A 15,166-nucleotide genomic window follows, 5' to 3' on the forward strand; every position below is an offset into this window, starting at 1 on the left:
ATCGCCGGGCAATTATGTTTTAATAGCCCTTTAAGAGAATGAGTAATTGGGTTGACACTACTGGGGTTGATCAGGCTCACCCATCTCTCTCCCTTTGTGCCCACTGGAAGCGAGCTCTTCATCTATGTGTCGGTCAGCCTGCAGCGAGACTGTATGGTAGTTAGTTGCTTAGACTGTGAAACACTGTAGCAGTGATATCAGGAACGACAGATCCAGATGACTATGACTGTCAAAAATTCAAAAATACAAAATTGAATTTGCATTGAAAGCAGATGGGACCTGGATGAGACAAAAGTTGTTGGAAATAGGCTAGTAATTTACCCCAAAATATGTCATATTAGTTCACTGGGATATAAATATAAATATAAAAAATGGTTAGTTGTGAATGCAATGGGAGGAGATTCAGATGAAATAAAGTTTGTTTAAAGCTCCTATGATGAAAAAAAAAGTCACTGACAAAAATCTTGAAAAGCTTCCTTGGCCATTTTGGATTCACTTTTGAGATGATCCCTAACTTCTAAAATGTGTAAATGTGTCTGTTGATATATGAGTAATGTATTCACATAGTTTTATATGAAAACATGCTTATATGTCTTAATTTCCTCATACTACAAAAAGTGTGTTTGATCATGTATAAATCACGTGTGTAGGTTTGTTTGTCTCTGCATGAAATAGAAACAAGATGTCTGATGAGCAGCCCCCCCAACTGTCCCCACTAACACACACTAACACATGCACACATAGAGGTGAGCAGGACCCTAGCCACCTCCCTTTGACCCTCTGACCTCTGGCCCTGAGTGTGCCCTGTGGTTGATCGGCATGTATCTTGATTTGGCCACTGTTTGGGGGGGGGGCAGATCAATGTGAGGAGGGAAGAGATCACAACAGGCCAAACCCGGTGAGCCGAAAACCACCAAACGAGACTGGAACAACACAAACAGCAGGAGAAGTAAGAGAGAAAAAAAAGCAAAGGAAAAAAAGGAGACACAAAAAAGGAAAAAACGGTGATAGAGATCTGAGGCTAGACGGAGTCTGACACAGAAGAAGGAAATAATCAAAATCCTCGGCAGGATGTCAGACCTTACTGCAATGAACAAGCAAATGGTGGGATAAACCTATATTTATCTCCTCTTACTTTCATCTTGGGAGGAAGACAAACGGGGTAAGAAATTGATCAGATGAGCATCTGTTAGGCTTGGCAACAGTCACAAGTCTTCAGAGACAGTTTTTAAACCCCATTTTTCAATCTTATCTCCATTACTGTCAATGCAGTGCTGGCACTTAAAGGACTGTTCCACAGTAAAAGACAAAAAGGAGAGCTGTATATGCAAATGCAGGCGACTGGACCTCAGTCCCTCACACTGTTAGAGTTTCCTTTTAGATAGAGGTTCTCTCATTCCTACAGCCACAGTGCATGCTTGGCATGGATGATTTGTGCAGTGAGATGCTAAAGGAGTAATGGAGTAAAGGAGTCAAAAGTTTTTTCGTTTGATGATACCTCATGTTTTAAAAATTAATGGGCTATCTATAGTTTATAGCTACACAATTCTTAGTCTTTACAGAAACATAATAGAGGTCAACTACTCTGGGTTCTTCAAGGCTGATACTAGACCAGCATGTTAGTGCTGCTTTCAGGGTCACAGTGCACTGTGAATGACAGTGTTAGTTGGCTGGTTGCCTTGTTAGATGTCCAGCTAATGCCAGTTTGGTTTAGTAGGGTCAACAGTAAGACCCTGCACAGCCTCCAGAGACCACTAACAGGCTCTAACTCTGTATGTTCAGGTTGAACTAGGGCTGCTATTATTTTCTACTATCAATTAATCTGCTGATCATTCTCTTAATGAATCAATTATTTGTTCAAATTGTATTTAAACTACATGGTTGTGTCTGACCAACAGTCCAAAACCCAAAGATGTTTGCTGTATTAACATAAAAGACAAAACAGCAAAGAAAACTGAAAACTAGAGAATGTTTGGAATTTGGACTTAAAAAATGAAGATGACAGACTAATCAATGAATAAACTAATCACTTAGATCTTAGACTGTTATTGTCCTTAGACCATCACTGTTTTAATGCTGCTGCTGAGTCACATAAGTTCATATATGTTGCATGTTTAGAAAAACAGAACAAAAAACTAGCTATTGTATTGGTGGGGTCATATTGCTACATGTTACAGGGAGATGGAAGATGAAGCATGATCTGGGAAATCCACTTTGAATTCTACATCCATTATGATTAAGGCTTATTAGACACAAGAACACTGGACAGTACGAGAAACAATTCTTAGACTGTGAAACATTATGACAACCAGCACTTTATCTTCTGCTGACACATTCATAAAGTAGACAGCAGGATTACTGTTTCTATTATAAAGTAAATTATAAGGAATATGTGCTTGCACATACAGTATGTGGTTGGCCACATCAGTGCCAGACAACCCTGAGTTTTTCTGACCCTCTTGGTTATGACAGCACACAGCGGTGGTCTCATTGAAACAAATGCAAAAATTCTACATGTTTGAGTCTTTATATTTACCTTGTACTTCATCTTTGTATTTTCTTGTATCCCAGTAACTTTTGATTGGTGCTCAGTCTCAACACAACTTTCAGCATCTTCTTGTTAAAATGCGCACAGCCTCTGAAGAAGCATTTGCAAACCCTGCCTTCTAGAAATTATACTGATATACAACAAATTTGTTTTCATAGTATATTTACATATTTTTACTAGTACTAGAAAAACAAAGTCAGGGACCTTAGTAGTGGAAACTGTTCACAATGCTTCAGTTGCACTGAGGACAGAAAAAACAAACTAAATATGCTGTCACTTAACATTTTACCGATTTGTTCCACATCAACATTTTGTGAAATCTGGACCACTTTACGTTTGCTACAAAACATACTTGCTGTTGTAATACTGTCAATTTACTGAGATTTGTAATAGACAGGTTGACTCATCTATCTACTCAATGACAAACAAAATTCTCTGCTTTTGAAGTAAGAACATGTGTCTAAATATCACTGGCTACATACATGAAAAATTGCACATTTTTTTTAGATAAAATAAGATCACATCATGAAAGGTGTCAGTGCTTTTTAGTGATGTATACATTATGTCCTCACAGAGGAACACTCATCACATTTAATACACATACCCGTCCTCTATATATTCTATGGAGCACCTGATGATGTGGTTCTGTATCTTTATAACTGTGTTAGTGTGTCTCTCTGTATCCTCTCTTTCTCTACCTCCTATCCTCTCACCGAGGCTCTTTTATTCCCTCCTGAGCAGCTCCGTCACCCATGTCGCTGGGGGACAAGGAGAACGTGGCGGTTTCCCTGGATCAAAAATTTACGAGCAATTAAAAGTCGGCCGACGCCCGGCATCCATCAGCCCTGCGTGCTGCTGCCAGGCTGGGTGAGGGGGACTCGCAGTAAACCACAGGCTATATACTTTTATATCTGTTTTCCCTCCAAAGAGGGAAGGTTATGACAAAATTATGTTTTACTGTCCCCGGTTTCTAGCGCGATGTAGACATCTTTCACAGAACAGGCTTGTTGGAGGTCAGAGCCCCTGGAAGGGAGGCACAGATCGAGAAATATGTGTGTTGTGTTTATGTTGGGTGATTTTTTTTTTTTACTTGTGACAGAAACCTTTAATACAATAGGAATAACATAGTATCTGCTCCTCTGGTCGATCAGTTACTGAGGGAAAATGACCTAATTACTCTGTTGTTTATTACTGCCGAGCTCTGATTTATTTCTCTATGCTGATGTAATTTCAACACTGAGTCTTCCTCCTCAATGCATTTTTTTGTATCCAAACACACATACACACTCATGCACAATGATCCATTGCGACACACCTAATACACAAAAAAACACGCAAACCCTCATACATCAACAAAGTCACTCTTTCACTTTTCCTGGCTCCTCGCGACAGGCCCAGACTCATTTGCATCCTTAATTGTGTTGTAATGTACTTTTAATTTGAAAATGGAGGCAATTAATTATTTTGATATGGAACAAAATGCCGCAAATGTAAACATTCTAATAGTTCTCTGTGAACTGAGTATCATTTTTCAAAAGAGGGATTGAATCTTATCTCGTTTTTTAATGCCATACCATTTTTTTTTTTTTAAGATACCGTTTCACCACTCATGCATTCTCCTTGATATTCACTTTGTCTTTGCAGCGAGGGCAGCATTTCTTTCATCTATTCCACCGCTGTTATTTTCTATCTAAATCTCCCACAGGATAATTACTGTAGTTTCACCTATGCTATCAGAAGAGATTAAATGAAATTAAGCCTGTTTGGACGTTCTGCTTCTTCTCCGTACGTCATCCCTCTGGTGCAAAGCCGCTAACACCAGACTCTCCACTTTCTATTTCTGGGTCAGAGAGGCTTCAAGTGGAGATGTGAATCATAGATTAATTTTTTTTTCCTCTGCCGACCATGTGATCAATAGGTGTCAGTGTTCAAAGGATGCAGAGCAATGCCGCAGGAGAGGAGAGGGAGAGGGAGAGGGAGATCCATTTGTATAGGCCCTGGAAAAAACTGACACTTTCACTCCCTCAACCTGATAAACTCACCACAGAGAGGAACAGGATGGATGTGTGTTATTTTTTTTCCTCTTTTTACCAATCTCCAATACCCTTTCTCCCTCATTCCCTTTCTCTCTCCTCTCTCTCACACACAAATTTTCTGTCCTCTTATATCTTTATCCCCCACCCAGCCACCACTCCTCACCCCTATCGATTTCACTTTCTCTCCCTTTTGATTCTCCTGAGGGTGCTGGGAGCTCGCTGACATCACAGCCAGCCTGGCAACAGACTATAAATTATGAGTGACAAGTCTTTGGACCAATAAAAGCACCACCATATTTCATGCACAGTAAATCTGATTGCAGATTGCTCTGGCGTGTGGCGGCTGACATGTTTATTGTCATCACAGCGGTGGGAGCTGAGGGTGAGGAGAGGTAGAGGGTGGGGTCGCTCCCCGACATCAGAGTTTTCTAAAGCTCCCAGTCTATATGGAGGTCAAACAGATGGGAACTCTGGGATGTGGGCGACCCATTCCACCCACCCAACAACCCCTTAAATCTCCACACACACACACACACACACACACACACATATCAATGCCAAACCAACATCTATAAGGCAGCTATTTTACCTTCAGCTTTTACAAAGCCAGGCAGTTGCTGCTTTCACTGCAACCATCTGTCCTCAATTCACACACACTCCCTGTGAAACTGTTAAAGAGGTTATACTCTCCATTGATTTTTCTCATTTAAATAGAAACTCTGTAACTTTTAATGACTAATTACCATGTAGGTTATTTTGAGTCAGTCCCACATACAGTACACTGTCCTGCTGCTGTAGAAATACTGTGACTTTTGTCTATTATTTATTTTTCTGCCAAATTGTGTACTGTATAAGCGTTGTAATACTTTGTAGCTTTAACTCAAACTTTTTAGTCTGTAAAAAATCTTGTATACTGTGTTATTGGGTTGTTTCCCAGTGTGCTGTTTTGCTGGAAGTAATTGCAAAATTTTATTTATACTGTAGAATAAAGCCAACCAGTGACTGTAAAGTAAGTGCATTTACTCAAGTATTTGTACTAAAGTACTTCTATTTGACTTGAGGTTTTCTATTCAACTCCATTAGTTACTAGTTACTTTTCAGAGCAAGATTTTACATACAAAGAATTTGATTAGTTTAGAAAATATGATACATTGTTATAGATGTTATAGGATGACTCCAAAGTAACAAGAACCAGGGCTGCTGTGCATAATGAGCACTTTCACTTCTTTAGTTCTATGACTGAAACTTTAATATCATTTTGTTGTGAAAACTTCAGTTCTTTTACTTAGCTAGGTTCTTGAACGCAGGACTTACACCTGTCAGTATTTTGACTGTGGTATTTCTTTTACTTAAGTAAATCATCTGAATACTTCCAAGTTACATTTTCATTCATTTCAGTCAACTAAAAAAAAAAGTATCATCACTATGATGTGGTTTTTTTTTTTTTTTTTGGTTGACTTGGTGGGGGGCTCTCTTTTCTTTGTCTATTTTGCAAAACTGGTTATTACCACTGACGCTATCATTTATATTTCTTTCAAAACAAAGCCAGAAATCTTACATTCATCACCTCCTTTCTAGGAAATGGCCAAACACAAAACACGACCTTAAAATCACCTTTGTGTGCATGTACTAAACTATGTATTTTTTTCAGAAATATTTGACTATAAGCTTATAAATAAAACCACAAAATAGCAAACAACAGGATACTGTATACACATACAGAATTGACATTCTTGTTCTTTCATCTCTAGGACTCCAGGAACAGAGGTACCACCATGTTCTCTGGACCTCAAATAATAACAAATAAAAAACTTCTCTCTTCTTCACCAACCCCAACCTAAGCATTCAGTGTTATCTTTAATTTTCTTAAACATGGATCCTCTCATTACAGATATCATATCTAATCTTTAATGTATTGTAACAACCTCATTGACGGTAAGTGACCCTGTGCTCATTGCATTGTCTAGTCCATCCATCCTCGGCCATGCAATAAACCATTCTTCATTATTAGAGTGGCCGCTGCAGTATGATCGGGGCATTACAAGTCCTCTGCCACAGCCCCCTAAATGGACAGACTTCAACAGACGCCTGCTGGTGTGATCGGCATCATTATATTTTAATTAATCCATTCTTCTCCCAGCAACACAGTAATTACAATCTATTTTATGACACAGCATGCTGCGAAAGAGGGGATGGAAGAGAGAAATAGGAAGGCAGCGAGAGGAAATAACAGCAAGGAAAGGGAAAAGAGGGGGAGAGGAAGGACAGGAAAAGAAGCTAGGAGAAGAGAGGTGAGGACAGAGAGTCAGAGGCAGGATGAAGGGAGGAAATGTTAAGGTGAGTGAGACAGAGAGCAGAGGTAAAACATCACAAACGCTATGACTGATTACCAATATGTCATCGCCTGGCTGACATTGTAAAAGCATTGTAAAAGCATTGTAAAAGCGTTTATACGATGTCTGGAAGAGCACAGAGCTCTCTCTCTCTCTCTCTCTCTCTCTCTCTCTCTCTCTCTCTCTCTCTCTCTCTCTCAGATTCATGCTTCATACAGTGAGAGCGAGAAGCTCCATTTCCTTCAGCCTCTGTCTGTATAAATCAGAGCAGGTACAGACACTCAGACACACTGTGGGTGTGATAATAACATTAGAGGATTACAATGACACTCCTCCCTGGACAAGATCACCTGTCTCAACTGTCATAAAACAGACTGCTGCTTTTTGTGGTTGAAGCACTTTATATGAGGAGTGTGTGTAGGTGTGTGCCTAAAGGTTGTGTGCGCACATGGAAATGACAGTAGTGAAAAGGAGGAAGATGTCAGATCATCACAGACTGTTTACCTGAGTAAACTTGAGTAAACTTGAGTAAACTTGTCATATGCAGCACCTGATTCCTTCAGCTTCATGCATACATCCATTATTCTCAGTTAATTTGAGCTCATTTTACTATGAAACATTAATTCCAGAAAAGAACAGCTTTGTGTTGCAGTGGCTCAGAAATTGTGGTCCAGAAACCTTAAGGTGGCTTAAACAGGCAGTTTAATTTACCTGAAATTATCCCAGTTAGAGGGATAATTACTGTAATCATACATTTCATATCCACAACTGCTGTATCCCCCTGTACACCGTAGACAGGTAATACTATTTAACCATAAACCTTCACATATGGAGAAAATATCATTAGAGGATGTGTTAGACTGACTGATAAACAAACAATTAAGAACAACAATTAAGAAAATGTTTTATGTCCACATCTCCAGTTTGCCATTTACCATACAATAGTGGTGACACATTATTAAAAGCTTTTTATATTAACCTGTGGATGCCTGAATTATTTACAATTGTATAAAAAAAATTAATTATTTGTGTTTTTGCTTTCAAGCTGATGCCAAATTAAGTAGAGATTGTTAATTTGTCTATAGCACATAAAATAGATATACATTTAGGTATGATGCAAATTAGCGACAATAGGCATTAATGGTAACCGATGGTAAATTTTTTTTTGAAGCCACAAAATTGTTTACAATTATTTACACTATTATTTACATTATGATTTACACTATAACTGAGTAACTACAACTACCGGATGTAGGTCACACTCCATGGTCCTACGGTAAACCAGTGCTTGCAAAAGGTTCCTAGGCACGTATTTAGAATGCACAAACCGGCATTGGGGGAATGCATACGCTATCTCGGCTGCAGTCTGAATGCAAACGGTATGATGCGAATTTGCGACAATCGGCGTTAAGGGGTTAAAATTCACCTAAACAGTATGGCAAAAATTAGTAAAAAAAAAAAAAAAAAATTGCAACAACAACAAACCTTTACTCAAACTAACTAGGACTGCCTCCTAATAGTCAACCAAACACTAGTCAATGAAGAAGAGTCTTTGATGACCAGCTTTTGATTGGTTGGTTGGTTGGTTGCAGTGGGGAAAAAAATAATCTCCTCAGTCAGTCAGTCAGTCAGTCAGTGTTGGACAGACATCATTTATGAGGTGGGTCCCTCTGGTTATTAGACAATGATGTAACTGAGCATCGTAGTCTAACTGGGCATATTTAGTGATAAAATAATAAATCGTACACAGACATGTAGTGCGGTGAACAGGAGCAACTATTTAATTATTTTTCCTGGCCCATGTACGACAAGTGGAACTCTAACAACAACTCCTACCTTATGGTGGCATTAACAGCAACTCTTAGGGGATACACTACTGAAATACACAGTAAACACAGGGCAGTCTGCAATAGTAATTACATACTGGTTACGTAATTATGTTACGTAATTACTACGCACCTTGCATCATTTTGAGAGGGCAAAGGAAAACCCCAAGACAGTAACATGCAAACTCTGCAGGCAAATATTCACCCACCATTTGTTGCCCTTGAACTTGGCTCGTCACTTGAAACATTTAGTAGCCTAACACTGGCCACTTAGCATGCCCACTTACCACTTTTGCCAGTGTCATTAACAGGTGGCTTGCTTCGTGCATGCGCCTCTAAAATTAATGTTTCAAAGGCTCATTATTACAGTTTTGTATTTCTCTCCAGCTCTGAAACTCAAATCATTTTCTGATGCCCCCCAAAATATGTATTAAAATAATTTAAAAATATTATAAATATGCAACAATTAGTTGGCTAATGGCTTGAACTGATGACTATCAGTCATTCAATCTTCCCTACTTTAAAGAAATGATTCAATATCTTGGATATGCTTGTTTCTTTGTTTTTTTAAGCATTAGATGGGATCAATACTACTCTCATATCATGTATGTTAAATATATGGCTACAGCCAGCAGCAGGTTATCTTCCCTTAGCATAAAAACTATAAATAGCAGGAATAGCTAGCCAGGAAAGTTGTGTATCAGACTGCTTCTTGGATAGGAGGCTTTCCTGGTGCCCTGCCAAACCTCACATAACAAGTCTTATATTCACCAGGTATGTAAAGTAACTGTCAGCAAGAAAGCAAGTAACCATATTTACCAAAATGTTTAAATGAATTATTGTACATCATAGGTTGCTTATTAGCCATGGCAGCAAGTAATCAAGGTTTTCAGCCAAGAATGATACAGAGTTTGCTTTTAAAGAATAGAGCTACTGATGTTTAAATTGGTTGATTAATACACATCTGTTTACATGTAAGCCTCATTTAAGAACTGGGCAGAAAGGCCATGAAAATGTGACAGTACCTGTGGTGAACATGGTATCCTGCTGCGTTGATGTTCCATCCGGGCTCTTTGGGGTCAGGAATCTTTGCTGTCTTGGCGATCAGATGTTGAACATCTCTCCATGTCAGCTCAGGACTGGTGCAAGAGACATGAAACAGAATATCATCAAACGCATCCTTCCTTCGGCCCGTGTTCTACACCAACTGAAACCACAGAGGGAACACTTCAACTCTGTGTGATACACTAAAAAGAAACCTGCAGGGAACTCAACATAAGCCTTCGTCTTGTGTAGAAAGAGGCTGGAGGACTCTTTTATTGGGCTTACAACACATTCTATCGGCCATGCATGTAAAGCTACTGTATTAATGCAAAGGCTTATTGATACATAAACTGCTGCAATGAGACACTGTCATACCTTTTACACCAGGTCCTCTAGACATAAAAGCACCTGTTTAAGTCAAGCTTAAGGTTTTAATAATGGTGTCACTAAAAAACTGTGAATCCAACAAAGAATATTTGAGACTTTAACAAAAGAGCCTAGAGAGTCGAATGTAGAAAAAGTCTTCTTTTTAATCCCAGGCAGGGGAATTCTAATAGAGCGGACTCAAGTGTCATGTCAAGCAATATACTAATGGAATCCAATTAAGACCTTTAAACTGCGCAGAGAGCTGGAGGATATTAGCTCAGTTTTCTGTAACAAAAGACCAAAGGGTCGTCAACGAGGGCTTTTTCAGGATATAAAAAGCATAAAGGAAATTGGGTTTTTCTGCTTTATCCACTCATTATTGTTCCCTAAGAAAATGACTTGAATGGAGTCTAAGGAAACCGCTTGGCCACCCATTCTGAACAGCTTTTTTCTGTTTCTGAGAAGAAATGCCTCCACTGTCTGGCTCAACATCTGTACATGGACAGTTATTTCTCTAATACAGAAGAACAAAACAAAGGTAATTAAGGTGTACCACACAGTTAAACCTAATTTCCCCTATCACTAATGGCATTACTGCAATACATTATGCATGTCTGTTCAGCCATGTTGAGGTATATCTTCGTAGTTTTACTGTACGGCAAATATCCGCACAAAGATGTGAAGAAAAGCCCATGAAGGAAAAAAAAAATCACGAGTGGCCACTTCATTATTGTGCTGTTGGGTGTTAGACATCTCAGGAAATATCAGGCACAGATATACACAGATGTATTCCATTCACGTATTGGAAAAACAAAGCAGAACAAAAGTGAAGAGAGAAGCTTTCATTAGCAGCATAAAACAAAACCCCGGCAAGCAGCAAAAGCAAGCAGCTAAAACAACATGATAGGAATAATACCAGTAACACTAATAATAGACAGATAGAATGAAACAAAACACAACACACAAACAATTATTTTAAGCTTTGATTTCAAAGGGATTGGAGTGTGTGTATGTAGGGAGGGGATAGGCTTTGTACTTTTGAACTGTTGCTGCTCACTGCATGTGTCTGTGTGTATGAGTGTGCGCTCTGTATTATATATTAGCAGCAGCAGTGTGATTCTGTTGTGTGCACTCCCCCACCTCCATCATCAGCACCACCACCACCATCACCCCTCTGGTGGAATCAGAGAAAGCCCCGCGGCCCCGGCTGGTTTGCATAAAGCAAACAAAATTAAATTTGCTTTGCTAAATCAAAGCATGTATGGTATTCCAAGCCGCTCTCTCTGGGACAAATTACTTCAAACGGCCTCCTTTGTATCATAACAGAATAAAAAAAAATCAGCCCAATCAGCGGCTCTCCAAAACCCTCGACTCGGGAATTAATTATTGAACCGAGGGCTTTTCTCTCTCCTAGCAGTCCGCGACACAGATCTATTTATTTTGGAAAAGTCGTTTTGCTCTTAAAAACACAATGTTGGCTGAGAACCCAGTTTACTGCTATCTCTCTCTAGCTCCCATTCTCAGTGTTTTCACTCTTCTTTGCTGCACAGCCCCTGAAAGGACATGAGTAGGTTTAGGCCACAAAATTAATCTGAAAACAACACATCCAACATCTGCCATAGTGTTGGTTAAACAGAAGTCTTGCTTATGCTGTAATGGACTTAAGATGAACTGAGCTGTTAATGTGTGAGGTTTCTTTCACATAGAGGTGACACTTGTTTTTCTCTGCACTAGCTCTTTGTATCAATGCTGGAGCATGTGTTTTCTCCTCCTGTTGGTTTTGGTTTGGCTGCAAACAGGCACAAAACCACTATTTATGGAATTTGGCATGTAGCTAAACCAAAGAATATGAGCTTTAATTATTTACTGTAGTCATGATAATTATTTTTGACATGTTACATATGATGATACTGAACATAAGCCTTTTGTCAGTATGTTTAATTGATATCATCTGCTGCTCTCAAACACTAAGTGGCCTTTGACCAAAAGATGTATGAGGTGTGATCAAAAAGTTCTGAGACTCTTCCAGTTGCAAATGAATTGAACATGGCATGGTAATGTGCATGCAACAGGTACAACAGAATGGGAATTCCAGGGATCATTCCAAGCACGGCAGGAGCACTGGGAGTGGTGTATTGCTGCACAAGGTGACTACTTTGAAGGGGGTGGCAGCCAATCAGGTACAGGTTTTTGCTTTTTATCGACACAAGCTCTGAGCTTTGTGATTGTGCACGTCATAGATGTAAAAAAAATGTCTTCAAGATGAATTACATAACATAGCAGGATGATGGAATTACCTTTTGTTGTTTCACTTTTTTGTTTTGTTATGCACTGTAAATACAATTCTTCAACCAACCAGGTAACATCAACAGTATTATACACACATTAATAAAATTAGGCACAATTTGCATTGTCAACATGTGCAACCCCACATATCTGATTAACTATTGCCACTAGCAAAAGATGGAGAGGATCTCCAACCATGGCAGAGGTGCCATTTATAGGGTTTCACTACACTCTTTGATACAAATGACATACAATATTAATGTAAAAAAGAACAAAAATAACAAAAGGGCCCTGATCACACCACAAAGTAGCACAGCTGAATTCCTCCATGGCAGAATAGACGGGGGTGACATAGTGACTACTTAAAGGGCTTGCTGGCAAACTACTAGCAATGCAAATGCTGTAGACAGATAGCATAGCTCTCCATTTCCAAGCTCGCATGCTAATTATTTAGCATAGTTTACCTAAGATATGTATTTGTACCATCAACTTTTGCCTCACTGATTCCATTAGATCCCTCTTTTGCAGAGCAGATAAACTTGCTTCACCAGTTTTCCTTAAGCCTTTTTCACATTTTGACACTTCAGTGGAAATGGAATGCTGGTCTGAATAAGTCTTTGAGCTGAGATGTTTCTAAAAGAACATTGGACTGCTCTCCTCTTGTGGTTATTATGTGACTTAAAATAAAGTAAACCTTAAGTAATGTGACACTGACATACGACAAACGTTCAACTCACACATGATGAGATAATATTGAAACTTAAAGATTTAAGAAAGCCTGGCAAAGCAATCATGGTTCCTGTCCTATATTATTTCTGGGGCTTTTCTGAAGGATAAACAGCAGCACTATGAATAGAAAAGGGTACTGACACGACTGTTACTATGGCAAAATTGAAGCATGTTGTCCAGCACACACATCCTGGCTGCAGGGGCAGAGTGCAACAATATATGAGCCTCCTCCAAACCCATACAGCCTTCATCCCTTCGCCAAGGCTCACAAAGCAGCACAGCAGCCGTCACAGTGAGCACACAACTGTTTACAAATCCCCAGTTAATAGGATCAGGCCTCATTGACTGGGCTGCTCCGATGTGTCTGATGTAATCTATTAGCTGTATGATAGTCAGTGTCTCAGTCCAATCGATAACCCTGGGCCTCCATATTGCTCCACTGTGGACTGTTACTCCTCTTTAGTGCTGCTTAGAATGCAGCCTAAGTGACTATAAAGTGTGTGCGTGTGTGTGTGCATGCGTACATCAGTCCAGAGGTTTGTTTCCATCTACTGCTCCTTGTGTGTCAGACCATGCACTTGTTGGGATTTAATATTGGTGTGTGTGTGTGTGTGTGTGTGTGCGTGTTTTTGTATGTGTATACAGTAGCTGTGGGTCCGTGGGTAGGAAACATGGATGCACAATGCATTGCTATGTGGTGCAGTTTGTATGTGTGCAATGCTAAATCATAAAACATACATACTGTAGCTGATACTTGGGCAGATGTTAATTCTGTAACACTTTAATGCATGAATGCATATGGGGATTGCACATGTCTGTGTGTATGTTGTGTAATTATGCTGGTGTTTGTAATATCCATGCACCTATACACATATGGATTGCATGTCTGGAGGTGCATGTTTGCGCAAGTGTGTGTGTATATGCTGTGTTTGTGTGTGTCAGAGTATGTCTGTGGCTGGTGTAACTGGGTTTCCAATTAAGTTGAACCACAGGCCGGATCAATGCTAGTCCTCTGTGTGCAGGAATGAGCAGCCCTGGGCCCTCAGAGCATGCCCACGAATAATTTATCATTCACACTGGGCCCAGGCAGTAAGGAGGAGGAGGAGGAGGAGGAGGAGGAGGAGAGAGGGAGCGCAAGGACAAAGTGTCCAGCCCAGGGGAGAGAGCGCAAGAGATGGGCAATTGAGAGGACAGAAAGATGGAGGGGTGAAGAAAGAGAGAGAGATCAAGACCCAGAGGAAAACACTGTCAGCTCCCGATCGTTTAGAAGCAACACGCTCAACTGTTTTTTTTTTTGTTGTTGTTGTTGTTGTTTTTTTTTTGTAAACAGCCATCGAAAATGAAATTCCGTAGGGAGCACAAACCACATAATTCTTTTTACCACAACATACTGTATGTTTGCTAATACTGAAAGTAGTAAAGACAGATGAAAATATGTGACATCAGAATGGAACAACTTACTGACTCCAAAATTTTGTCAATCTCATCTACCTCTAATACAACAGAGGGTCCAGTTGATTTCATTTAATCAAAACTATTTCAAGAATATAATAATGTGACATTTGGAATGAATGTAGCATTTATTTAACTTATCCTGAACACTAATTTATTTATTATTTATTTATAGCCTATATCTCTATGCACTTTCACAACATGTCATGTACTGGTACTTACTGTGTGCAATGACAGTAAACTTATATCTAATCCTACTCTTATTAAACACTTTGATGCTTTAAGGGCAATGTACTGTATTAGGAAATGTTCTAAAACTAATTTTGTGGTTTAATAGGTCCATACAGTCTATAGTTGTAAATCTTCAATACTACTGCACAATACCACGGACTGAAAAGATGCTGGATACAGTATGGGCAGATCAACGCACCATTCCCACTGCTAGCATGGCTAAAAAGGATAAATAAAACACAAGAAACATGTCCAAATGAAAACATGAGGAGAAGCCAAAAAAATCACTATCATCAGCTTCACCTCAACAATTTG

The 15,166-nt window shown here is 39.4% G+C and overlaps 1 protein-coding gene across 2 annotated transcripts in view; it reads right to left on the bottom strand.

Annotated features, from left to right (window-relative positions):
* Positions 1-15,166, bottom strand: part of LOC108887327 (furin-like protease kpc-1) — a 162,971-nt gene that overhangs the window by 39,425 nt on the left and 108,380 nt on the right. For both annotated transcript variants that reach the window (XM_051076407.1, XM_018682697.2), the window contains one exon: positions 9,769-9,882. In XM_051076407.1, coding sequence (XP_050932364.1) covers positions 9,769-9,882 — 114 coding nt within the window. The remainder of the gene's footprint in view (positions 1-9,768; positions 9,883-15,166) is intronic.

Source organism: Lates calcarifer, linkage group LG15 (genome assembly GCF_001640805.2).
Source record: "Lates calcarifer isolate ASB-BC8 linkage group LG15, TLL_Latcal_v3, whole genome shotgun sequence".
Taxonomy (NCBI): domain Eukaryota; kingdom Metazoa; phylum Chordata; class Actinopteri; family Centropomidae; genus Lates; species Lates calcarifer.